Source organism: Tenrec ecaudatus, chromosome 9 (genome assembly GCF_050624435.1).
Source record: "Tenrec ecaudatus isolate mTenEca1 chromosome 9, mTenEca1.hap1, whole genome shotgun sequence".
NCBI lineage: Eukaryota > Metazoa > Chordata > Mammalia > Afrosoricida > Tenrecidae > Tenrec > Tenrec ecaudatus.
In genome coordinates, this window is record NC_134538.1 from 113755084 (window position 1) to 113783023 (window position 27940).

The window sequence follows — 27940 nt, forward strand, 5'->3', positions numbered from 1 at the left end:
TTAGACTGGTCTCTGATAACATGTACATGTACTTGATAAAGTATGTGAGACAAAGACTCACCATCCTTGCCTCTTGGGAGCATTCTGGCTGTACTTTTTCCAAGACGGATTTGTTTATTCTTTTGATATCCACGATTCTCTCAGCATTCTTCGCCAACTCCATAGTTGAAATGCATAGATTTTCTTTTCCCCTTCCTAGTCAATGTCCCATGGTTGCATGCGTATGAGGCAGTTGAAAATATCATGGCGTGGGTCAGGTGTACCTTAGTCCTCAAAGTAGCATCCTTGCTTTTCAATACTTTAAAGTGGTCTTACTCAGGAGATTCACTTCATGCAGTTTGCTGTTTGTTCTCTTCACGGCTGCTTCCATGAACGTTGCTTTTGGTCCAAGCAAGATGAAATTCTTGACACGTCAATCCTTTTTCTCTTTATCATGATGTCACCATCGGTTCACTTTGTGATACTCATTCTTCTTTAGGAGTGAGATGATTGTGTTAGAAATACTTGTTTTGCCTTGTGGGGAAATCCATTTTTGTCTGATGGCTAGGGTCGTGAAAAGATAAGAAATCGCTTACCGAGTATTCTCGATTTTGTCTTGCTGATACTGACCCTGGTGTGGGTTGATGTGTTAGCATTTAGCACTCCCATAGAAATCTTTTCAAGGATAGATATAGTTCAGGAGAGAAATGATAAGAACAATAATGCATAACTTGGGTTGTATTTATTTTCAGAAAAGCATTAACCAGACCAAAAGAGACACAGTTATTACGTTCACATCATAATGCTTGTCTGGGAAACTTTTTTAGTGAGAAAGTAAAAGGAACTATAAAATTGAATACAACATTGAATGATTTTTCAGACATTAAGAAATGCCATCCCCCTCCTTCTTATGAAGACCCTCTTTCTGGGATCTCTGAAGCAAAATAAATAACAAGAATATTTATTCTTTTTCTAAAATATATCCACATCCTGCATTCTGAAATTCATGACCACTGTGAAATGGAGAAAACACTGTATTTCCATAGAGAAAGAGTAAATAAAACTAGGACCACCATGAGATATATAGATGTCTTATTTCCCTTATGTAGCATGTTTTTTATAGATACATTTTGACATCCTCATAATAATTGTATTATGGAGCTGTAAATAAAGTTGTAATTTCATGTCTAAAGAAATAAATATTAACTTTTAAAGTAGTCACAATTAACCTGGAATTAACTCTAGATGATATAACTAAGAGTTTCTTAATAATTTATTAGCAATTTTTGACTCAAAATTTATTATGCTGGTAAAGAGATGACTGGCCAAACTTTAAGTACGCAATTAAATAATTTAGATCCAAAAGAGAAACTATATCCTGAAATTGTCCTATTTAATGATCACTGGCTAGAAATGTGGTAGACCAAGAGCAATGAAAGGGCACTGCTACCATTTATGCAGTTTTCATAGACATACTTGTGTGTATGTGATACACTTAAATATACCTTTTAATGAATTAAAGCTCTTTTCAATGCACTTTTTACCTTTTTCCTGTTCTCCTTCTTTGAGTGTAAAGTGCAATGCACACATCGTAAATTAATACTGAGAAATCCAAACTCAGGTCTCTGAGTAGCGTGTTAGAAAGTAGGGCCTGTTTATTCTGTGTGTGGCCACTCGAGCATTAGGAGTTACACTGACTGCCTGGTCCCAGATTTATGAGACTTGGCAAAAGCCTTGAGAAAACAGAGCCTGACTTCTTTCAATAGAAAACATTATTAGATACTAAATAAACATTAATTGAGGTAAACTAGAACTACTCAGCCCGACAGGAGCGCCCTCTCAGGCAAATTTGTCTCTACTGGGTGAAAGGCCACATGGGGGAGAGGGATTTAAATAGACCACAACAGAGTTAAATGTACGTAATATTTAATTCTTCACTCGCAGAACACTTTCCTGCTTATTCATGCGGGGCAGTGCCATTTCGCCAGAGAGGGTATGTAGCCTGTCCTTTTCCCGATGGAGAAAGATCAAGAGAACACTCAATCTTTTAACAATTAGCCCAGAAACACCAATAGCACAGTGATTCATTTTCTTTGGATTCCAATCCAAAGCTTTGAGAAATAGGCATATTGTGCAGTTAATTTACAAATCCTTTTCATATTATTTATTAATGCTTTGACAGTCTTAAATTTTAAGAGGAAGTGAAAGTATTCTTAAGAGAATAACCAGAACCTGTACTCAGTCCACCAATGTGAGAGGGATAAAGCAGGGTGTAGGAGTGAGGGATACAAATGCATGGGCGAAGTCTTAGAGATTTAACCAGGTACTGTACATCAGCTGGAACTGGACTTTAATAGGGAAAAACATGATCAATGTAAAGAAAAACACACAATAGGAAATGATATAGATTATAAAAATGAATTACTCTATTTTTACTTTAACTGTCTTTGCTAATTTGGAGGCTGTGTATGTGTGTGTGTATGTGTGTGTAAAACAAGAAAATATCAGAATGTTGTATTTTGTTGCAATACCAGGTGGCTGTCAGCTTTAAGTTTAAAGCATCTACTGATGTTAAGTAATGTTTCTGTTTTTCCAGCTTTAGAGAGTGGGTATCTGGTTCAATAGCATTTTTGTTTATTTTGCACCTACTTTATAAATACCACGGGGCTGTGGTCCAGCTGGCTGGGACACCCTTGAATGGTTGTTGTGGTGGGACGCTCTTTCTCTGGCGTTAACTTGAACTTTTGAAACCACACTGAAACATTTTCACAAGACGATATCCAACAACATGCTTCATGCATGTGTTGCGGAACTAGGGACGTCGATGAGTTTCGTGCCTTCAGCTCTCCGTGACCCCACGCGCTCAGAGTAGAACACCTCCCCAGGGCTGTAAAGCCAGGGGCTTCAGTAAGCACACGGGGAGACCTGTCTTCCAAGTCCCCCCTGAATGGGTTTGAACCACCAACTTTCTGGATAGTCCTCAAGGTATTTAACAATTTAAGCCACCAAAGAGAGACCTCTTGGATTCAAAACAAATTCAGCAGGCACACTTGCGGCAACACAGCGGTTTTGTTTTAGAGTGTTGTTTGCCATTGTAACTTGGGGGAAGTGGAGGCACTGCAATGTGACTTGTACTCAGTGGGGTTTGGAGTTGAACAACATCCTAGAGCCCCACAGTTTGTCCCGAGTATAGATAAGAGTTATGGAGCCTGTGAAGGAATGAGTGTTTCCATCCAGTCTGATGTAGAAACAGTACAAACCCAAACCAGTTGCCATCCAGTTGATTCCAACTCATGACAGCAACATGTGTTTTGAAGTCAAACTAATACTCCACCACACGTTTCATGGCTGTGACCTTTTGGGAAGGAGACCTGGTGGTGCAGCGGTTGAGTGCTGGGCTGCCAAGTGGAAGGTTAGAACTTTGACCCCCCCCTAACGGCACCACCTGAGAAATACAGGACTGTCTGAGGCTGGAAAGGTTTTCACTCTCAGAAACCCTAAGTGGTAGCTCTCTTGTTTTCTCATGTCGCTATGGGTCAATGCCAACTCGATGGGTTTACCTTTTGGTGTTTGGTGATATTTAGGAAATCGATTGCCAGACCTTTCTTCTGAGGCACCTGTGGCTGGTTTTGAATCATCAATCAATTGGTTAGTAACTGAGCATGTAGCACTTTGTACAATCTGTTGTTACTTCATTTGCTATCAGTTTCCCAAGGATTTTAATTGTCAGTGCTACACATTTCAAGGTACACTTTACTACAGGTTCTTTATATACAGTAAAGTAAGTCACATAGTTAGGAACATCTCACCTAAATAAATGCCCTCCATTTGAAACAACTGAGCTAATACCTTTTCCAAAAAATGTTTCATTGCAGTCACCCTCATTCCCACACACGCAACTTTTAAGTCACTGAGAAAACAATTGTGAGGGTAAACAAGAACCACGTGCATCTCCAGTGACTTACATACAAATTAGAAGGAAAACACACTGTGAACAGATCTAACTCATCGTCGGGGCACTGCCTGGGGGGCATCGATATTCTGACTTTCTGCTGTGCCTATAAGTAGATGAACATGCACTGGAACATGATTTAACAGTTGTGATATTTCGGTATAAAGAGTTGTTTATTGATGTTATGTCCTAGTTTTTAAATGAATAGGAGTAGCATTATCCCAGCATGATTCATAAAATAATTTCCCTCGTGTCCTTTGTATTGACTAGGATTGTAATGTATTTATCATCATACTTGCAGATTAAAAATATACATCATGTGAGCATGGAGTGAATCATGTTTTATATTTAACTCTATTATTAACTTGTAAACAGTTCAAAGTTAACAGTCATCATCAAACGTTGGGCTCATCTTTATTAGCACCCATTCTCTAGTGATTTAGTACTATTTATTTAGCATTATTTCTATAGCTGCTGTTAAGTGTCCAAGAACTCCAAAGCAAGAAGAAAAATGAAAAGGAGGAGGAGGAAGAAGAAGAGAAATAACATCTCTGAGATGCAAAGTTATACAAAGGCTATTGATAAAGTGGTGCTGAAATATGCTTGGTCAAGAAAGCTAAAGTTTTACAAAGATTAAAGGGAATGCTATCTACTATTTCTTATCTGCTTATCATATGAAACAAGAGCAAAACTTCTTTCTAGTAATCTCCAAGCAAATAATTTACATTTTAGTGTGTTTATAATGTATTATAAAATATATCCTAAGAAAAAATAGCTATAAAAACTGATATACAGCTACTATGAATAAAATGAACATCCATATTTCTTCTTTCAAAGAAACCCCAATAGAGAAGTCTTAAATGGAATAAAAATTTGTTTTTCGGATGTACACAAGGAAAGATGGGCTGATGTCCCAGAGTGCGTGTGTAGCTCTGTTCTTCACTCACGGGCTCCCTTGACCTTGTGGCACCTTAGTCCCACAGAGTGTTGCCCTCAGCTGCAGGGGCACAGGTGGCTCTCAAGCCACTTGTCCATGTTCCAGCCCGTTAGAGTAGGGATATGGAAGGAGTGGTCATAAGCAATTTAGTTTAAAGAAGCATTGAACACATTACATGCATCATTTTAAATTGGTTAGCATTTACTGACTGTCTCATTAGCTGCAAGAGAGGATAGGAAATGTAGTTTCTACCATACGCCTTGCTAAGAGGGCAGATCTGTTTCTATTCCTGTGTTGATAATCAGGACCAGTGAACAGTCTCTGCCAATTCTCAACATAAAATAGAATTAAAAATCTATAATCTTGTTCAAGGAAACTAGTATGTAATGACAAAAGCAAATTTCTAGGTTTCATTTTGATTCTCTTGTCATAATACTTATTAATGAATGTACATGGAAACCCAACTATAATTTGGTTAGGTTTGGTGATTTGCTTTTGGTTCATTTGGGTGACTTTTAAAAGCTAACCTATAAACCCCTTAGAAAAGTTTAGGAAAAGCAGATTTATTTATTTAGGGTTTGTTTCTAAATAAAATCATTCTACTGATAGCTCAACATTTTCTACAAAGGAAGAGTATTGGAACTGAGAAAAATAATGGTTCGATTATATTCATATATTGAGAAGCAGGTGCTATTTCTTTACCCACATTTATGCAATTATTCTTAAGCATTAGTTTACCTCTATAAATCTTTATAATAATTGTCATGTATTTTTTAGTATCTCTATCATAAATTTTCATGTGATTTCTACATTAGAAAAATACTATTTATTTCTCTTAGAAAAGTATAGAACTTTGTGTCTACACAATCCTTTTAATGTTTTATTATATACTTGAAATTTAATAGCTTCCTCTGTTGAAGCAGAATTAAAAGAATAAGAGATCAAACATCTTCCAGGCTCTATGAAGAGGTAAAAACTAACCCACGGCAATAGTTTTCTCTGAGTCACAAGACCCTATGTAGGATTTCTGAGATGGTATATTTTTATAGGATCAAAGAATCGCATCTTTCCCCTATGGAGAGGCTGGTGGGTTTGAACAGCTGACCTTTCAGTTAGCGGTTGAGTGCTTTATCCCAATGGCTAACCCACAGCTCCACCAAGGCAAGGTATGTATCATTTAGACCATGCCCAGGCAAAACTGATCGAAAGTAATGTAGTACAGAAATTGTGTAGTAATCATCCTATCAGCCAGTGTTTTCATCTGAGATTAATCCAGTAATGGTCTTTGAATGAGAGTAGATCTCAGAGGGCAGGAATCCTGCTCAAGCAGGAGAAAATGAACTTAACTTAGATGTCATGAATTAATTCACCATCACAACTAGAACAGACTGTCTGCACTGAGGAACAGAGTCCAAAGTCTCTGCTTTTGAATCACTTCTGGCCCACAGTCCCTCTGGAGCGTTGAGCAGGGCACATCCTGTAGGATTTCCAAAGTTGCCCCATCTTTCCCCACAGAGTAACTTGGGGTTCAAATCGCCGCCCTTATCCTTAGCAGCTGAGTACTGAAATGCTGTTCCACCAGGGCCTCTGGAGTAACAGAGAGCAAGGAATTTATGCCAATAAAGAAGAAAGTTGGATGCCAATTTAGAGACTTCGATATATAAAAATAAGTATGACATTACGAAGGCAAACATTTCAAGAAAGCAAATCTAGAAATATCAAGAGCTTGCAGGATTGACGCCTAGAGGTAGAATACCAGTGGTTGAAACCCAGAGCCGAATGGTCACATGCAACTGCCCTCTGAAAGGACGCCTCCAGAAGGCCGCGTCACCTCTAATGGAAACTGCGCTGTCCACAGAGAGGACCGTCTCACCTTCCCCAAGCTGCTCCTCCTTCCTCTTTCTGCGTGTGTCTGACGTTGTCTATTTGATAAAGAGGAATCAGAATACATCTGAAAGCAGATGTTTTGTTATGTAACTTCTCACTAGATAACAGTGAATAACACTTATCCACAAGAGAGTAAAGACAAAGAAGTAAATCTCTTTAAAGAAACAGTTAAATCGCTGGGTACTGTCTATGAATCTCTTTTTTGTTAGCATGACATAATAGCCCACTTAGGTTGAGATATTAAGTATAACGTACTCAATTCACATAAAAGAACCCTGAGAGATTTAGTGGTTACTTAAATTCCCAGAGAAGAGCTAGCTCTCTGAGTGAAAGCCAGGACATCCAGCATGGCTGTTTGCGCACCGCGGTGCTCTTCCATGTGAGCGTGCTGCACTGGGCTCCTGGCGCCTTGGCATCTTTTTGGAAGAATTACTGGAGAAATTGGAAGACATTTTTCAAATGTCAGATTTTAAAATGTCAAGTTGTATAACAGGAACAGTTTATAAGTAGCCGATGATAACATTTATTTTCCCAATTAATGAAAATTTCAGTTTTAGTATCAACATGGCATAATTTGCCTTCCTATGGTCATGGTGTTAAGTAGTTCTGGTCACTCTGTTGGGTAAGCATTGCCTACTAGCCAAAGTTGGCAGTTCAAACCCACAAGCGTCTCTGAGTGAGAAATTTAGGCTATCTACGCCTATTAAGATTTACAGTCTGGGATTCCTACACAGGTTCATTATGCGCCAGAATTGGCTTGGTGTCAATGGGTTTATTTTGCTTAGATAATATTACCTTTGTCCAAAATATTTGAAATAAAAAATAAGAAATTGTGTAATTTAATTGTTCAAGATTTTAAAAACATCTTTTAATACCATTAGAAAATTTAAATACATTTCCTAAAATGTAATAATTTATAAATTTACAATAGAGATATGAATATTACACCATATTCAAATGAACCGAGCGCAAGTTTTAAAAACCATAGTTGCATGACATTTAGGCTAGACTATCTGAACAGATCAAGGGAACACTGCCTGGTTAGAAATCAGGATAGCTAGACATTAGGGACGTGGCCTTTCACCATACTTATTCCATTTATATTCGAAGTAAATTGCTCAAGAATCTGAACTCTGTGAAGAAAAACAGGATATCAGAATCACAGGAAAGTTTTTTTAATAAAGTTAATTAACCACAGGAAAGTTTATTAATAACCATGTACAATATGCAGATGAGCCGACCTTGTTTGTTGAAAGCGAGAAGGGCTTATAGCGTTTGCTGGTGACGGTCAGGAGCTCCCGCTGTCAGTGTGGATTAAAACTCAGGACAAAGTCAGCAGGAGTCCTCACAAGTGGATCTGTAGACCTATTGGTAAGTGGAGAAAAAAATGGAGGTTGAAAGGATTTCATTTTACTTTGATTCGCAACCAACTTATGAAATCACAGCCAGGAAATCAAAAGACATATGACATCAGGGAAATCTGCTTCACAAGACCTTGTTAGAGTCATGAAGAGCAAACATTCCCCTTTGAGGGCTAAGGGGTGGCAGACCCAACCCCGGATAATTTTAATCACCCATGTGCATGTGGAACTTGGAACAATGAATACGGAAGGCTGCAGAATTTATGTCTTTCTTTGATTGATGGTCTTGGCAAAGAATATTGAAAGTGCCATGCACTGCCAATAGAACAAATAAATCTGTCTTGGGAGAAATCCAACCATAGTATTCCTTAGAAATGAAGATGGTCAGACTTCTTACTTTGGCCATGTTTTTAGCAGATAGGTCCCTGAGGGGGAAAACGTCATGCTTGGTAACACAGAGGGTCATTTAAAAAAAGAAGAAGACGACCCCCAACAAGACAGACTGATGTCTTAGCTGTCATGATGGGCTGAAACCTCACAGCGGTGACAGCGCGGTGCGGGACACAGCCAGACGTGCTCCTTTCTGTGTACGTGGATTCACCGTAGGAGGGGACGGACTCCGGGCGCCTAATAGCAGCGGGCGTTGTGATCGCCTCCACTGGATTTTGGTTTTAATACAGTAGATGGGCTTTGTTGAAACAGATGTTGAAAAACTAATTTTGTCAAGTGCACTAATAGAGCATATCTTTTCCTCATTGCTTTAGAGTCTATAATTCTTTATTGTCCTCTACATTCTAAAACATACACACAGTACTAAAATTGATGTTCACATTCTTTCTTGCCCAAGATAGAAATAATCTTTATATGTCTACTTTTGTTCTGGAAGCTGCCTGCATATTTTACCACTTAGACACTGCCTTTTAATTCCCTGTTTAAATCTGGATATGGGTTTATTAAATACAAGGTCCATGATGTGAATGTTGTTAGAATGTGGGAGTTGAAGTGAGAGGGTGAACATTTAATGGTCTGGCTCTTAAATATGTGTTTAAATTATTGTGCTTATGTTCAGTTTTATGCTTTCTATTTCTGACAGAAACTAACACAGGAGAAACAGAATGGTGATGTTAAAAATATTACACATTTCTCCATTGAGACCGTGGGAGAGGGAGTGGTGGAAGTTAATAAAACATTCTAACTCATTAAATGAATGTTTGGTCACTTCAAAGAACACAGGTATTAACAGGATTCATTAGGAAAGCAAACCAACTCAAGCAAATGGGGCATTAAACAAAGATTAATCATCAGCGTGCCAATTGTTGATTTGACACCTACTGGGCAGAGAGAACATTTAGCAAGTTCTTTTTCAAACTCAGTAAAATAATGAAGTAGTCATAATTTCTTGAATTTTGAAGACAATTTTGTTGAGAAAGTGACTAAACCTAAATTCACACTCAAGTCCACCTGATTCCAATTACCCCCTCCCGTCCCATGCGGCTTCGTCTCCCACCTCTACATACAGGGCTTTCATGTGATGCTATGGAGGGAGGGTCAAATATATTGTGATTCCGAAAAAAAATGTCCTTAAGTCAGCTGTCATCCCTCTGTCTTTCTGTGAGTCGTGCTAGCTTAGTCCCCGAATCCTCTGAAGGTTCTGGTACTCTTGAAGCTCCTCAAGGTTTGCACCTCTCCACCCAAAGGGAATCAAGGCTAGTGAACAATGCCATATAATTGGATTGATGACAGAACGAGGAGAAAATTGTCCACCACTTTCATCTCTGCCACGAATACGTACATGCTCGTCTCCTGGGCCCTGGGAAAGAGTCACAAGGTGACTGAGGCGGCCCATGTCTGTCCATGACAATTACGCTCCTTCTGGAAGGCACACACGTGATCTTCTGAAAGGTCGGGGTGGCTTAAATATCCTGTGCAAAGATTTAAAGGATAGATCTTTACTGCATTATACGAACCTCCTGTTTTTGAAAGGCAACAATTACACATAAAATAAAAGCCTTTTATGTTTATAAACTTTTTGGGCTATTATAATATCCAAACAAACCTTCGGAGATAAATTTAGGTTGGCTCAAAGTCAAACCCGTTTCTAAATACGTGCATGCCTATTGTCATTGTGCTTTGTTTTATTGAGATTCACAGCTATTGCATTAAAAAATAAATACAGGGTTTGCGGCCATCCTGCACAAACAAGTCTATCAGCATAACATGTGCTGGCTTGGTGTCTCTCTGTAGCATTTTGGTTATTCTCACAAATTTCAGACGTTTCGATGATGCAGCGGCACGCATGTAGTGTAAACATAGCTTTTGTGGGTAGTAGGAAAATAATAAACCCAGGTAACTGGCTTCAGTTTGACATTTGCTTTATTGTATCAGTCCGGGACCACCCTGCAATATCTCCATGACATGCCTGTATTAATCTCATAATGGCCAATTCCACAAACACATTGGCAAGGATGATCAGGCAACATGGGAATTTCCAGATTTCCTTGTAAATTTCTATTTAATTTAAAGTTTTTGGAAAAATAGTTGCTATCACAATCCAAGTGCAAATGGAAGACTTTGAAGCTAACATGTCTTGGGAGCTAGCTATGGGCCAGACATGGTGCTGAGTGCATTCCATGTGTTATCTTCTTTTATGCCCCAAACAATTATATTTGATAAGAACTGTTAGCCCTGTGTTACAGATGAGGAAATCGGATGTAGGGGAGTCAAGGGAATTCTCTCAGGGTATAAAGCTGATCAGCCCTGAAACCGAGATTGCAGCCCAGACCATGGCAACACGGGTTTGAGTTCTCCCCCACCAGTCGTCTGGGCTGCCCCTGGGAGTTTTCTTTCAGTTGCTGCTCCAGTGTTTGAGGAGTGGGTGTCAATGCTGCATTGCTATGCCACATGGTAAAAATGAATAGGTTTAATTATTGAGAGTATAGAGAATTATCTATTTTTAAATTCAGATGATAGTAGAGCTCTCATTTTTGCACTCAATCCTGGGGGAGAAGTAGACAGTGGTATTTTCACTGAGAGAAGAAAATATGAAAACTGAAAATGAGGAAATGGCCATTGGTAGCTGTGTGCTCACCTCAGGAACCCCTGCTGATCCCAAAGCTCTTTCCTTGCAGTGTTTTCAGAAGCAGGAAGGCTTGTGTTCGCCATTTAAATTCAGTTATTCAAAGAGAGCTGTGTATATAAGAATGGGATTAGATATTGCTCAGAAACTGTACTAGTAGGTAGACATTAGATATAAGTGGCAATGAAGTTAAAAGGGAAAATTGAATCGCCTATTCAATATTCATTACATGTCTTCATGGGAACAGATGTGGGAAAGGTGGTGGTGGATGGGAGGCTGAGATAACACCAGCCCATACATGACACAGGTATATTTCTCATGACTGAGCAATGGAAGTTACTTTTAAACTACAAATGTTAATTTTAAGAACCATTTTCTTATGTGTCTTAAGAAGCTAGAGATAAAAGGAATCAATTCTACTTTATTTATGAGCTCTTTGAAAAGGTTCACCCCATGGTTCCCTATTGGCTCTCCTGGATGGCCAACCAGGCTTCTGAAAGAAGGGCATTGTAGAGTCAGACTTTAAAACACCACATCCTAAGATGAAGGCAGGTGTAAAGGATGTCTAAAACACCTATTATTTATAAAACAATATTTAAGAATTTTACAATTATGCTGTTTGGAATTATACAAATATTGACATTTATTTTTAGTTTTACTAGCTGTTAATTAACTTAAATGAAAATATGCATTTTAAAGACATTGAAGCTTACACTACAAAAATATTTAATGTCAATGTTAATGTGTATTTGAATTATTATTGAATGTGGAAAGAATTTTTAAATATGTGCTTTTAATACAACATCTTGGGGCCAGAAATATATTAAGAATTTCCAAGAGGCACAATAGCTTTTTGGATCTGTGGGAGAGACAACCTCAAATCTTTGGTATGCTATAAATATAGCAATTGTGAAAACTGTTATAAATAATTCTTGGCATGTTTACAGATCTGGAATGGCTTAAAACGTGATTGAAGGAAAACATATATACAGGAAGTTCCTGGATTACGAACAAATTCTGTTCCTAAATCTGTCTGCAAGCCCAGTTGGCATTAAAGTCAGAGCAGCTAGGTATGGCTGAATCTAATGGCAGTTACTTAAATACTTGTCATTGTATGTAGGATATAGTGTATTTTTCTATGCATAAAACATGAAAGAAACACTTTCAGATATGTGACACTATTTTAAACAAACCAATGCAATAAACATAGCCTCTTGTTGTGTCTCACATTTGTGCTCCCTTGTTATTAAGAATCCCTGTATGCATCCTGGATTTTTTATATAGCAAGCTTTATAGGGGTTGATCGATAACTATAGCTTATAACTAAGCTGGAAGTTAATAATTTAGGTTACAGTTGAGTATACATAAGAGGGGTATTCAAATAGTTCAAGTAGTTCGTGGAAAAATGCAATTAAAAGGTAATGGAAAATGCTTCATGAGCATTTTGAAACTTCTTCAATAAATAATTATTTTTCTTCATGTAGCTAAACCTGATAAAATACTAAATAATATCTTATTCCACCATGGTTTCCATAAGGAAATAATGCTTCTCTATTTTCAATGTACCCTACTGAATAAATGAACAACTATTTTGAGCTTTTAAATGCAAATTCAGTTATGTTCTTATATATAATCATATGCTGTTAATGAAGTTAAAACAACCATATTTTCTTAAGCTGGCATGAATTTCAATATATGTGGTAATACATTTATTTTATTGTAGTTAAATTATTTTTTGAAATTGTGCTTGGGCAAAATATAACTTAAATATGACAAAATATACTTAAATATGACTTAAAACATGGTGATATCTTTTATTCAGGAAAATGATTTTAATTAGTTATTTAAAGTAATTCTGTGTGTATGTCACAGGAGGACAAGAACTAGTAAATTGTCAAGCCTGGAAATTTCCTAAGTTGCATTGTAAATCGACACAGAAATTTTAAGGACTTTAATAAGAGTTATTAAAGATCCTACACCAGTTTAAAAAATAAAAGTAAGGATCAAGAATGGAAAAAAAATATACAATAAATTCTGTAGGATACATGCAAAAATATAGAAGACAATTTAAAAAATCTTTGGCACTTTCAGTGCAAAATAGATATTGACTTATGTCATTATGAGGTGCCATCGCCCTGGTTCTGCCCCAGGTTGACTCCAGCTACAATAGACGGCAACATTGGCTGGTGCGACCCTCACAATTGTTGTGTTTGACTTCAATCTTGTCCACTCCGGCTGTTGAGGATTTGGCCCTCTGAATTACCCAATCTAACCCCACTCATGCCATGGCATCACTTCTGACTCATAGAAACCCTAGAGGACAGGGCAGAACTGCCCTATGGGTTCAGAGATCAGCTCTTTCTCAGAAGTGGAACACCTCGTCTTTTCCCCAGAGAGTGGTTGGTGGTTTTGAACTTCACATCTTTGTCGTTAGCTGCTCAGTGCACAGCACCGCACCAGCGGGGGCCCTGCCTGTTGAACTGAAGACACCTGTGGTTGATACTTTGACCAAACCACAGAAGACACTGGGTTCTTGAGTTCTACAAAATGGACAAGGTGACTTAAATTCCCTGATTTTCTCCTTTTTTGAAACCAAGAGAATAGTCATCTCACCCCTTTTGAATCATTTGAATGCAGATGAAAATGTTAGTTACATATTCCCCATATTTCCCAATATTTATGCTATTTCAAATTAACATTTCATTTAAAAGCGCCTAATTCAGTCATTTTCTTTCTTAGTAAATTACAGGATCGTTTTTATTTAAACGCATCACAGTGTAGACACTAAAGCTCCTCCTGTCTTATCTTTCATAGTCAAGTTCAAATGATCACTTTGATTCTCTTCCCTGAAGCATGGAGGTGGAGTGTTCTGTTTGCTCTCTGTTCGTACATGTGTGTGCATGTGCGTGCATGCGTGTGTGCGCCTGTGTGTGTGCGTGCATGCGCGCGTGTGCACATGTGTGCGTGCTCACTCTCCTGCAATGATTTTCTTTATCTTCATAGTCCCACATACCATGTGGCATTATTCCTAATAATTTTTATACTTTATACACTCTAAGCAGGCTTTCAAGCCATTATGGAAAGCCTTATTATTTGCCTTGATATGCAATAGGAGTGTTAAGCAATTAGGACAGATTACATAAAATACCTTTAAAAATAATATACTCATCAGTCACTGTAATCTGGGCAAGATGCAACGCTTTATGTTACATTGTGATTTTCTTTTAATCCTTAGATGAGTTAAATTGTCTCATCCCCTGCAATTTCAGCTATGATAAGGGAGACAGAGTGGTTGAGTAATTTGCCCAAGGATAACCAGCAAATGGAAGACCTGGAGTTTGTAATTAACTCCAGTATAACTCTACTTCTGGCAAGTCCCAGAAAGGTTATAATTGGTGACATTTAGAACTGGAATTTAAATAGATGTAACATTGCAGTCATGCATACGTCTAGACATGAAAATCGTAACGAGTTAGGGTTATTTTTAAATTTGTGGTTTTATTCTTCAATTATTTTCAGTTATTTTAGGGCACCAAGCCAAATGTAGGCAATTGGCTGGATTGGGGCCTTGGGAATGTTGCGTTCTGGGTAGTAGGTAGTAAACTATCCGTTGCCGAGTTCATTAGAGCTCCATCCAGGGACTGTCTTTAAGAGACCCACCCTGTTTGGTGGTTGTCAAACCCATCAAATGGCATGGGTCTGAGAACTCAAGCCTAGTTGGAATATTCACCCAAGAGAGAAGGCAACTCAATACCTCTCTTTGAACTGTGGATTATCACTAGACATATAACGAGCAGATCTGCAAAGAGGGAGTGACTATTAAGGGTTCTGGGCATGTTTATTTTGTTTATTGAAAAAAGATGCCTCTTTTGATAGCCATTAGTTGTTTAATCCAGTATGTAAATTAATAGCCAAGTGAGTCAAATACCATGATATTCAAATAGAATATGAAAATCAGGTTCCTGAATTTTGAATGTGAAGTGAAGTCCCTTTGCTGCCGTGACTCTCTGTTCTCAGACAGTGTTTTCTTTAGGAGGTGAGTTATTTATGCTCCTTCCCTTATGCTGATGGGATGCTTTAGCGGTGAGAAAGTTTTATTTCCCTAAGGTGTTTCATTAAATAATGAACAAAGAAGCAGTGTTAATGTGCTTTGCACATCTTCTTGTCCCGAGGAAAAAAATAAGGCTACATAGGTTTCACTTATTTTATAAGTGCCCTGATATCAAAGTACATGCATTTATGGAAAGTGCAGAAAGATATGAAGTGTAACACAGGTCATGTTTTTCTACTACATGCTATTTTTAAAATTAAAAAATTTGCTTTTAAGTATGGAGTTGCTGGTGGACTTTGCTGAGATGTCTTGGTCTGCTTATTAAAAATGTTTGGGATTAAAGAGATTCTGAGGAATTGCTCTATATCTTTTCTGGCAAATAAATATAATTCAATACATATGTAATTATTTATCTCCAATACTTACATCCTCAAGATGGCTTTATTAAATAGTGTGCAAACATATTATAAAATTTTGACACATGTAGCAATTTATCTAAATTCTAGTTTCTATGTATAAGTGGCTAGTATAAGTAGGTTACTTTATATTTAATTTGGGGGAATTTATAATTTCTCAATATTCTCAGTATTGCTTTTGAGAATTGTTAATGGAATATCTGGTTCATAATACACAGTAACTAAAATTCATCAACTGCCTCTCCCTTAACATAACTAATATTTTCAGCAAATATTTGTAATTATAAAACATAACATACCTGTGTCAATTATTTTTAAAAAGAATAGATTTTCCAGTCAATTCTGGAACTAAAATTAATCCTCACATTTGTACTTGTTTGCCACTCTTATGCAGGCTATGATATTTTAAAAAAACTCACACCTCTGCTGTGATTCCAACATAATATAAGTACATTTGAAGCAAGCATCATAACAATATTTTAAGATATATTGAAAAGCATCATGTTGCTTTGAGAAGCATGTTTCCCAGTAAATAGTTAATTCTGCTTATTGATAGAGAGGTCATGGAGATACTATACTATATTAGCTTTTTATATATTATATAGAATAATCCATAACATTTTATTATTAAAACAATTTCTTAAGATTCTAATCCATTTATTTTCCAAATTAAGGGAAATATTAGATAAATATTGTGAAGACTGAGAAAATTTTTCAGGACACGTACTATTTGATTTAATACACTGTTTGTGTTCCAAGGGAAAGAGTGTAATGTTGTTGGAAATATATCAAAACATCACTTAATTTGGGTAATAAGAACATTCATTAAAAAAATAACAAGTGACATAAATTAGAGAAAGGAACATCTCAATAATAAACATATGACAAGGTCAAGTGATCTCATATATAACATTAAGAAACCTGGCCCCGCACTGTGCAGCTTCATGATTGTTGATATTTGTGAGTCTGTGGTTTTGACTATTCCATCAGCCCATCTCATTGAGGGTTCTGCTTGTGGTTTTTGTACGTTACAAAGCAGTGTGTACTTTTATAGAACTGGTCTTTTGGGAGGACACATCAAAAGTAAGGTGGCTGAAGCCTTGCCGTTCTTGAGTCTTAAGAAGTATTCTGCTTGTATCTTCCAAGAATGACAAATTCTTTGTTCTGGAAGTTCATAATAGATTTGAAATTCTTGGCCAATACCACAGTTGAAATGCGTCATGTGGTCGTCCTCAAGTCTTTCCTTCCTTGTCCACCATTTCACGTGGATGCGGTAACTTCAGAGACCACGACTTAGATCAGGGGCCATGTAGTCATCAAGGTGACCTCTTTGCTTTTCAAACTTTATGAGATCTTTTGGAGCAGATTGCCCCAATGCAAATATGTTATCTGATTGATTGATTGTTGCTTCCATACACATTGACTGTTGGTCCAAATGGAATGATATTGTCAGCAACTTCATATTTTTTCTCTATCTTTCATGATATTGTTTATTGGCCTTGTTGTGAGCACTTGTGTTTTCTTTGTGTGTAGGCAAAATCTGAAGGCTGTTGTCTTTTACATTCATTGGTAATTGCATCAGTACCCTCATTTTCATCAATTTACACTAAAAGAAATTACAGTAGAGCTTTACTTGAGAACTTTGAACCTTGGGAGCCTCTTGGTATCTTTGGGAGACTTCTCTATCACTTAAGCATTATTTTGCTTTTGCTGCTGTGTTCAGAAAAAAATGCCACTCACAATATTAAATCCAAATGACACATATATATTCTGAAATCTCCCTGCTCCGTTATTCTGTGCAGAGCTGAAATCATTGGTGGTAAGCTCCTAAAGGACTGCATCTGGCTCTAAGTACATTGCTGCACGAAATGTAACTCCAGTAGCATGTGACAGTAGAGCTTTGAGGAAAAAAATATCTTCAGTGTATTTTGTAATACAGAGTTAGCATTTCAACCGCTATAAAATTAAAATGCAATGACTGTAATTTGTCTTTACTGACAAATAGGTCAGCTCTATGACCGATTATTAATGATGTAAATACCTAGTTTGGAGTGTGGCGAAACATCGCAGGTTATCGTTAGGTATGATAGGCAGTAGATTCGCATTTTAGAAAATGCACATCTTTTCTAAATTATCTCTGAAAAATTGGATGGTCTTCCAGATTCTGTGGGAATATACCAATACACAGGGAATTGATTATACCTAAAGACAATAAAGTCTTTTAATAAAATTTACAAATGTGTGAAAGGTCTTTCAAACAAAATGTGCTGCCCTTTGAATTCTACTCACAGGCATTTGTACTGTGCACTGTAACACTAATTGTACAGTGTGCAGTGACCTCGAGTACTTGGATATTATGTACATTGGAATTTATATGCAAGATTTGTTGTAACGAATGAGATACAATCAATTTAAGTTCAATTCAGTCTCAGCTTTATCCTGAGCAGCTTACATACCACATCCACTCTGCTTTGATCTCAGTACTGTTGATCAATATAATGTACAAGGGGGCACTCTGAAGTTAATCGGTTTTTCCCAAACTTTTTGAAGCACCAGTATATGAAAATAAGACAAAACTATTATGCGCTGTAATTCCAAATAAGCATGATTTAAAATGTCTGTGCAACCATTAGGCTGATAACAAGGTCAATTCTGATAAACTCTTACAACTCCTACAACAGCGGTACATCAATTGTACCCGCAAATTTGTACATATGTTGACATCATTCTTTTCTAGGCTTTCCCTTGCTATTGGGCCCTTGGTATCAGCTCCTCTCCACCCCGCCCTCCAGTCTTTGAGGTTTCCTTCAAAGAGAAGGCACAGTCAAATCTAGAGGGGAGGGTTAGAGATGGAAACCGAGGGTCTGTAGCACATACATGTAGATGGAGGATAAGACAAAAAACAAGAGTTCCATATTTTAATATTTTGTTTATGAAATATTTCTCTGATTTTTGTAGCAATACATTTTAATTTATTTTCACGTATTATTTAAAAACACAAATCTACGTATTTGTTTGCCTATATTGTCTCTTTGACTCTCTGGATTCATGTATACTCACTGTGCCCATAGGTAATATTACCAGACTTGATCAGATTTACACGTTATGCAAATAAATCATCTATTCAAGCAGTAGGTAAAAATAGTACTGCAATTTGAGCATTTTTAGTTTATATAGGTATTCCTTTTAATTTGGGTAGATTCATAGCTCTTATGTCTCTTGATTTGGGTAAAGAATACTCAAGTGAATATAAGAGTAAACAAAAACCCAAACTCACTCCCATGCTGTCAGTGCTGACTCAGCCTGTGGGTCGCGACACCTTTGGGGATCAAATGACCCTTTCACAGGGGTCGCCCAATTCATAACAGCAGCAAAATTACAGTGATGAAGTAGCCGCAAAAATAGTTTCATGCTTGGGGGGAAGGTCACCACACCATGAGGAACTGTATGAAAGGGCAGCGGAGGTATTAGGAAGGCTGAGAATCACTGCCTTAGAAGATGGAGTAGAACGACTGCCCCTTTTTTTCTGGAGAGTGACTGATGGTTTCAAATTACTGATCTTGATATCAGCAGCCCAATTATAACCTGCTGAACTGTCGAGTCTTTTTCAAGCAATTATAGAGCACGACAAACAGCACCTTAGAAATTTACAAATCAGTTTTCCTCCCTTTCTCCCACCTATATCACAAATGAGAGATAGAAGCACACACACACACACACACACACACTCCCACATTCACACACATGCACACACACGCGCGCATACACACCTGAGAAAGATTCCTAATTTAAGTATTCCACTCTCATATGTTTGAAAATATTGTGTATTTTAATTATTTGTCCCATGCACAAATATTATTTATATCCTAATTAGAAATAATCCTTTTATGCTTTAGGAACATAATAAATTATTCAGAAAAATCAATGAAATTCACTGATACAATTATATCTCTTGATTTAATCTGAAAAGTTGCCAGCCATCCATTATCTTCTGGACTCTTTCCAGCCCTTGGGAAAATGGCAGAGTACCTTCTTGAATGTTCGATCATGCATTTGGATCTCTAGTTTGGTGGAACAGTGTGTAAAAACCTCTCATAATCAGAACGCTCCCTATTGGCCCCACACCTGAAGATCCCCAAGAGTGCTATTTGTCCCAGTGAACATCTGGAATGGATTACATCCGGTTAATTGGCTCCAGGTCAGACTTGTTACAGACAGTAGCATGCAGTATAACCTATGCAATTCACTAAATCCACCCACTTTGGGTTAAATCACACCTACTTTTCTTCATAATTCATCCCAGATGTAAGACATACACATGTGTGCATGCACGTGCACAAGACACACACACACACACACACACACACTCTAAAAGATACCAAGACGCCAATAGATTCTGGAGAAGTTATCGACAAGCCATTCAACCCATAAATTATCTTAATTAAATGCTTAGCTTTTTAAAGGATTGTTGGAAGGAAAAACAAATATTCAGGAGTAGCAGATTGTAGAGAGTGATTGTTTTATAGTTGAAAAATATTTGAAGTGAAAAAAGATCCAGCAGCTACAGGATTTGTGTTTTGTTTGGTTCCTCCCCCAACCCTTAGCGTATGGTCCAGCACGTGCAGGCACTTATCAGAATGTCAGAGCAGCAAAGAAAGTATGCTTTGATTTTTAACTTATTTAACAATATTAATGAGTTGGGTTACAAGCAACAGTATGACTACTGTTCTTTGAAACCCCACACATCAATCTTCTTAAGTTACGGTGTTAGCGGCACAGGGCTTGTCTTTGCGATTAATGACCAGTTGGAGGGGTAGATAACTCAATACACAGCCAAGGACCATTAACTCCAACTGGTCATTAATTCTCGGGAAATGTCCTGTACTGAGGTCATTGTTGCTAATAAAATGCACATATGGTCGGTTCCCTCTCTTTTGCCCGTGTACATGGACAGACATCCACATTCTATGTATTGTTATGCATCGAGAAAAAGAGCGGTGTTTCATATGCACAGGAGTTCAAAACCAAGCCAAATATTTAATTTAGTGTACTAATCATTCCATTCGCCTCGTTTGGGAGGAGTATGCGTATGATGCGGATCCGTGTTGGGTGCCGCAGACGGTGAAAGGAACAGGGAAGCACTGGTAAAGGTGGGTGGAATCAGCACATCGGCTGTGATGGTATTAAAAAGGCAATATTGACAGGGCATTCTTGGAATCACTATATACCAGGTACTAGAATAAATGCGATACATTTAAGAGTTAGGTCAAGTTCCTATTTGGTGTGCTATATTTCTCATTTCTTCACATTAACCATTTAACCAAGTCCAGCAGGATATCTGCTTTGCTTTCTCTGAATTGTTTTTATTAATCATTTTATGGGTGCTCTTACAAATCTTATGACAATCCATCCTTTAATTGTATTCAGCACACTTGTACATATGTTGCCATCAACGTTTTCCAAGCATTTTCTTTTTAATAGAGCCCTTGGATTCAGCTCCTCTTTTTCTCCCTCCCACCCTCGGGAATTATTGAGCAATTATATATTATGGTTGTTATTTGGGAAATGCCTTCTCTTTGTCTTCCATAAAACTGTTCTAATGTGCCTGATGTCCCATAAAACATTCCTTTGAGTTACCCTTCATAATTGCATATGGACAGATCTGGTTTAGCAATTACTTTAATCATTTGTGTCCTATCAGCCATCCCTCATAGACCTCCCTAGAGGTCAACATCCCAAAGTCTTTTGTTTTGTTTTTCCTATGTGGTGCTGCTAGGAAGATAGTAACCTAGTAGAGAAGAAAGGAAAGCTCACGTCTCCATCAGGAGACCCCTGTGAATAATATTCAAAGGCTTAAATGTTCTAACTATAACCATTAAGCCTCAGGAGTGAATCTCAAATCTGTGTCTCAGCTTATGATCAGTAAGAAGGTAAACGCTAGTTAGCGTCCAGGGCAAATATGATTTGCTCTAACCTTTGCTATCCGTGTGACCTAGGGTGAAATATGTAATTCCTTAGTATCCTCATCAGGGACATGAGGATAAATAATTACTTACCCTCACAGATAATATTACGAAAGCCCTGTTGTAGTGGGTTACTCTTGGGCGGCTAACCTCAAGGTCAGCAGTTCCAAACCCTCAGTCACTTCATGGAAAAAAGATGAGACTTTCTACTCCCATAAAGCGTTACAGTCTCGGAAACCCAGGGGAACAGTTTTACTTTATGCTCTAGAGTTGCTGTGAGTCAGAATCAACTCAATGGCAGTGAACTGTTTTTGTTCTTGTATGGTTTTTAATAGATGTCATTAGAATGTAATGATTTGATCTGTATAAAGCATAGAGAAAGTATCTGATACATATTGCTGTTGCTAATAGCTGTCTTCAACCACTGTGGCAGGTAACCCCACTCACTGTGGGATAGAACCATTGTGACCCATTGGTTCTGGCTGTTTTTCCAAAATAGATCATTAGAAGTTCCAAACATATCTTGCTTTGGGAGCTCCACTGAAAACTTTTCAGAACCAGACTAATGTAGAAGCATCCATTGACAAGAGGGTGGTGGCTGCACTTGACATGCATTGATGAGGATAAGAGCTCACTAAATAGTATTTTAATTAATATTAAGTTTAGTTTTAAAATATGTGAATTGTAATCCAGGCCTAATCAAGGCAACCAAAGAAGGTTCTCTGTGACAAATTAGTGTGCTCAGTATAGTTGCAGTAAGATGTGCATTGGTCTACATCTTACCTCTCAACATTGGTGAATCTGTATAAATCATATTCCATTAATCCAGTTGACTTTGAGTTTTATCTTGTTAATTGTCTATTAAGTCAGAAACGAGAGAACTTTCTCAGAAGATCAACTTTTGACGGTTTTGTTGGAGGATCTTGTCCTGGTGGTGATGTGGAGAAAGAGTAGACTCTAACCAGTCTATCACACACAAATGCTTCATTCTGATGTGCTCTAGAAAGACTTGGTAATTTTTCTTAAATGAACAGTTTTAATTACAAAATCAATGCTGATTAATCTTAATAACTTAATTCTTATTGGTGCACTTGTATATACATCTGAGTGAATCCAGTCCCAAGGTATTTTTGTTTGGTTTCATTTTTTACTCATTTCTCAGGTATTTTGCATTCAATAATTTCATAAGAGCAAAACAAGAGGAAAATAAATTAATTTCTAAAGTTTACATATGTTTTGAATATTGCAATTCGGAAAACTTGGGAAAATTTATAAACCCTTAGGTGAATAGTTACTTTCTCATTTTTCAGATTAAATTGACCCTGAAAGAGAACATTATTTTCATCATGAATGCCAAACAAGAAAATCAGCTAAACTCCAGAAGCCAGGATTTCCACCTCTTTCATGCTTTGCTGATGTTGAGTACGGCACTACTGTTTCTTCCAGTTATTGAAGCTTCTAACCAAAATATTCCAAGACTCAAGCTAACTTACAAAGGTAAATATGGAACTATTTCTCAGGTTGTCAAGATTTCTAAATGTCTTTTATTATCGATTGATATATTTTATTTAGAAATGCATGTTGATTTCAGTGAAATGTTTAAATTGTTGGTAATGGGCAATAGAAACACAACATTGGTTAATAGAACATAAAAATCCCATGATTTATTATTGGAAAATCAGTACCAAAACTGTCTAGCGATACTTTTCACCTCAGTTTTCTCATATACATACATCTCATTTCGGTATTTCTAATGATTAACTAGTGACTAACATAATTAGGGCATTCGGTGTAAACATTGTAATAGGTTTCATATTTAAATCAATAAGCCCCAAAGTTAGGAAACTGTTCAGCAATCTCCCACGACTGCTACTAATTTATCTCCAGATGGAGAGGATTTCTGTAATCATAGTAAAGTCTCTTCAGGGAATTTTTCACATACAAAGGTAACTCTAAGGTCTCTCAAGCAAATATATGCCGTATTACAGGCAGAAAAAAAGCAAGCGAAGGCTTAAAGTAAAGAGTTAAAAAACGATGGGAAACTTCAAATAATTCTTGGAAAAATTCCATTATCTATTAATTTCCATGTGTTCATGAACTGTTTGAAGTCCCTTGTATTTAGTAAACGCAATTCACATCTCATAGAGTGTGTGTTTGTTTTTTTGCCAAGCTTTATGCTCAAAGTGATTCTGCTTTTTGTTCTTCTTGTCTATGATATACCCTTGACTTCGCTAATACCTTATCCAATAAAAGGAATGTAGGGAGAATCAGACTCCTTTATTCTGAACTTGGCAGGTAAAAATTATGCTGGCAGGTTTGCTGTTCTTTGATCTTTAAGACAATATATTTCAGCACAAATTAGGTGTCAATAATAAAAACGAAATTTGATGCCAAATCTAAGTAAGTGAAATTAGCACACTAAGCTCATACATGCTTTTATACACTGGCATTCCTTTGGAATTTATATCACACGTTGTAAAGATATAAGACAGTGTGTATTATTCTTCAATTTATGTATTGTTATATGTGTAAAGTATTTTTATAAGTATATCTATTTGTAATCAAGAATAATATTTTATCTAGGAACATTGATCTGGTTGTAGAATATAATTGTTCAATGTTTTATCTAAACAAAAATGGAAAACTAGTGTTAGGACATAATCGCTCTCAATCTTGTGTTGATTCAATTCTCATCATCTCCAGACTTTTCTTGTTTTCGTGAACATTAACACATATGGGAAGGTACAGATTGCAAATAAAGAAGCCGAGCCATGGTGTCTACTCTGGTTAAAGTAACGACAGTAACTGGACTAGAATTTCTGGCAGCAGAGGCATATCTAAGGTGGGGCAGGAATGGCATGTGCCCTGCGTGCCACTGAGAGAAGGCACCAATGAGCCATTTCCCTTAACCATGCCTGTTTCCATCACCAGCTGGGAGAGATCATTCAGCAAGTTTAAATAAATACCTTGGTATCTGAGAGCCGCCGTGGGTCAGTGCAGGCTCTGTGATCATCCTCTGCTGAGTGTAGAAAGAAGAAACTGGGGGGAAATGACTTTGAGCCTATTGTGGATTCATTTTCATAAGTGAAAATAAAGGAAGTGCAGTTGTAATTTTTATGTGGTGTCATAATATGTTAAATAAATGATTAATGAGACTTGTATTTTTTAGCTGATACTATGGTTAAGCTATTTGAAAGTTGAATGTCAGATATTTGGACAGGGGTCAATTTCATTGCTTGTCAAACTTCAGTGCTATTTTCTGGATTGTCAAATTAAAAAATGAATTACTGTTCAATATAAAGCAAAGAGGTTTTTTTAAATCATTTTATTGGTGGCTCATATAGGTCTTATCCCAACCCATATATACTACTGTGTCAAGAACATTTATACATATGTTGCCATCATCATTTTCAAAACATTTTCTTTCTACTTGAGCCCTTGGTATCAGCTCCTCATTCCCAACTCCCTACTCCATCCCTCCTTCATGAACCTTGATAATTTATCATTTTTTTCATGTCTTACACTGACCTATGTGCCCCTTCACCCACTTTTCTGTTGTCTGTTCACCTGGGAGGGTTATTGGTAGATCTTTGTGATCGGTCAAAGCAGTTTCATTGGCGGAATAGTATGATCGAGATCTGGAAACACTTCATGGGGATTCAATAGCAGGAAATTTGCACTGAGATTCGGTACAGAAAATCCAGGGACTCACAGAAGAAAAAATAAAAAAACAAAACTCCGACTGGTTGGTGTTTTCAAAATCATGCTTTAAAAACACCAGATAATTCTGAGAGCCCGTAAGAAGTCTTTTGTTAATCTGAAAGCGCTAGCCAGTTAAAATCTGGTTAATATTTGAGCAACCAGCATGCGTGAATCTCCTTCTTGGGAGGATGCTGTTCGAGGAAATGGGACTAGAAGGGTCTGCAGGCTTCCTGAGATACACTGGTGAGCTGATTAGGCTCAGAATTAGCAGTAAATGGCACAAAAGAATCTAGCCTGTATCTTTGGAAGATGTCTCTTTTTATTGCCGAGTACCTGGTTCTTTTGAGTTCATTGTGGAGCCCTGGTAGTGGCTACGTTTCTTGAACTGGTAGCCAAAGGCTAGCTAAGTCAGTATGGGTGGGAGTCCACCTGACAGAGGTCTATTTGGTTTGACTTTTGGTTGCACAGTGGACAGGCTTCTGTCTGCCATAAACAGCTTTCAAGCCGCACAAAACGATTTTCAGATGTTAGACATCAGATAGCAGGAACGTGATACCTAAGAGTGAGAAACCACCAGACAAGGCTACTAGACTTGGTAAAAACAGTAGATTTGTGAACTGAGTATAGCTACTGAAGGTCCAAGTGCTGAAAGACCAGAATGGAAAGACCACTCTGAAGACTTTGGGCACGCAGTCGACACCAAGAAGGTCACGCTGTCATCATAAAGTCTATCTCTAAAGGACACTCGAGTGACAATGCCAATAAACTTGACCATAAGCCTCAAACGGATCAAGGATGATTTACCAGGAAATTAACAAGGAGCAACCCTTAGAAAGAAAAACAAAACAGTAACAAGATTCTCTGTTATGTAGCATCCACCGTGTCCAACCAAAACCTACCAGACATTCAAGAAAATAGGAAAATGTGAAAATGTAAAAATAGATTTATAGTTAATGGAAGCCATTCTTGAAATTACTTTGATGTTTTCGTTAACAGGCAAGTACTTTAAATCATCTATCCTAGATATCTACAACTATTTAAAAGAAAATAAGCTAAATGAAAATTCTAGATTGGAAAATATCATATCTGAAATGGCAATGTAACTGATTGGATTCAGCAAATAGAGACAGCAGAGAAAAAAATCAATGAGACTGTATAGAAAAAAATGATTATTCAATCTTCAAAACCTTTATAGATTTCTTCTGTGTTGCTACACAATCCACTCTGTTAGATCAAAGACATGCCTACCAAGTTATTTGAGATGAGCTCATCTCTTCCTGGTTGTTCTTTGTAACTATGGGAAACCATGCCCACAGGGTTCTGAGAAGCACAACTGTTTACAGAGAGGCTCTTCAGAGTCAGTTTTGGCAATGCTCTACTCCTGGGATCAACATTGTGGAACTTTCTGTTGCTATACAGTGAACCACCTTAACACTTGGCACCTTAAAAAGACAGCCACCATTGAGTTATTCTCAGAGTTTTGGTGAGTCCAGAATTCAGAAGAGCTTACCTGGATGCTTCTGGCTTGTGCTCTGTCCTGTACGTGTAGCCAGATGTTGGCTGGATCTGGAACAAAGAGCTCCTGAGCACGGCTGGCTGGCTGACTGCTCTCATGTAGGCTCAGGACCTCTCTAAGGGATCTCTCCACCTGGGAAAAGAAGTTGGGGCTTCTGGAAACCAGTTCAGCCCAACTGCAGGTGTTCCAGCAAGCAAAGTCGAAGGTCTGTTACCCTCTCAGAACTGTCTTCCAAAGTCATGAGGCATTATTTCCAGCTTGCATTATTGCTGAAAAGCATATAGGCTGTATTCTATGTAGTGAGACCCATTGTGAAATAGCCACAGCTAGCTTGAATTCAGTCTTTTGAGTGATAGTAAATGTGTGCAGGTACATGAGGTGAGAAAGAAAATGAAGCTTGAACAGAAAAAAAAGAACTGCAGCCCCTCTCCCACACCACACGCACACACACACACACACACACACACACACATTATTCTGAATGGTTTATAGATCTGGAAAAGCTTCTAGAAGAAATGTTGGGCGAATATCTTTCTAACCTGGATGTAAACAAAGATGTCTCATGCGGAATATAGTGAAAAAAAATCAGGACTTAAAAATTATTAAATTGCATTTGAGCAAAACATTTTAAGTTGTTCCTCAAAAGACATTATTACTAAAAGGAATAGGAAAGCCATAAAACACTCATAAAACATATTTCAAAGAATAATCAATAATAGATGTGTAATGCTCTCATAAATAAATAATAAAAATAAACAGCCACATTTATAAATGGACAAGAAACTTTAACAAACACTCTCAAAAGAAAACATACAAATGGCCAACAAACAAATGGAAGAATGATGGACATAATTAGTCATCTGGTAATTACAAATTAATATCACAGTGAAATATCTTTATCCATTGAAATAAATAAAAACACTAATAATGTCAAATATAGGGAAACAGATGGTATTAGCTTGGTCTGAAAGTATTGCTGGCATACAGTGTAAAATTATATAATCATATGAAAAATTGAATGATTAATATGAAGTTTAGAAATGGACAAGACTCATCTATGATTAAACAAGGGACACTGGAACAGTTGTAGCCTTTGTAGG

The 27940-nt window shown here is 37.3% G+C and overlaps 1 protein-coding gene across 2 annotated transcripts in view; it reads left to right on the forward strand.

Moving 5' to 3' along the window:
* SEMA3D (semaphorin 3D) overlaps nucleotides 1-27940 on the forward strand; it is a 241232-nt gene that overhangs the window by 62435 nt on the left and 150857 nt on the right. The window contains exons 1-2 of one of the 2 annotated variants that reach the window (XM_075558470.1): nucleotides 13726-13748; nucleotides 22933-23119. In XM_075558470.1, the coding sequence (XP_075414585.1) occupies nucleotides 13740-13748; nucleotides 22933-23119 (196 nt within the window). In that variant the 5' untranslated portion in view covers nucleotides 13726-13739. Of the gene's footprint in view, nucleotides 1-13725; nucleotides 13749-22932; nucleotides 23120-27940 lie in introns of those variants that run through there. The other variant, XM_075558471.1, reaches the window with a different exon arrangement.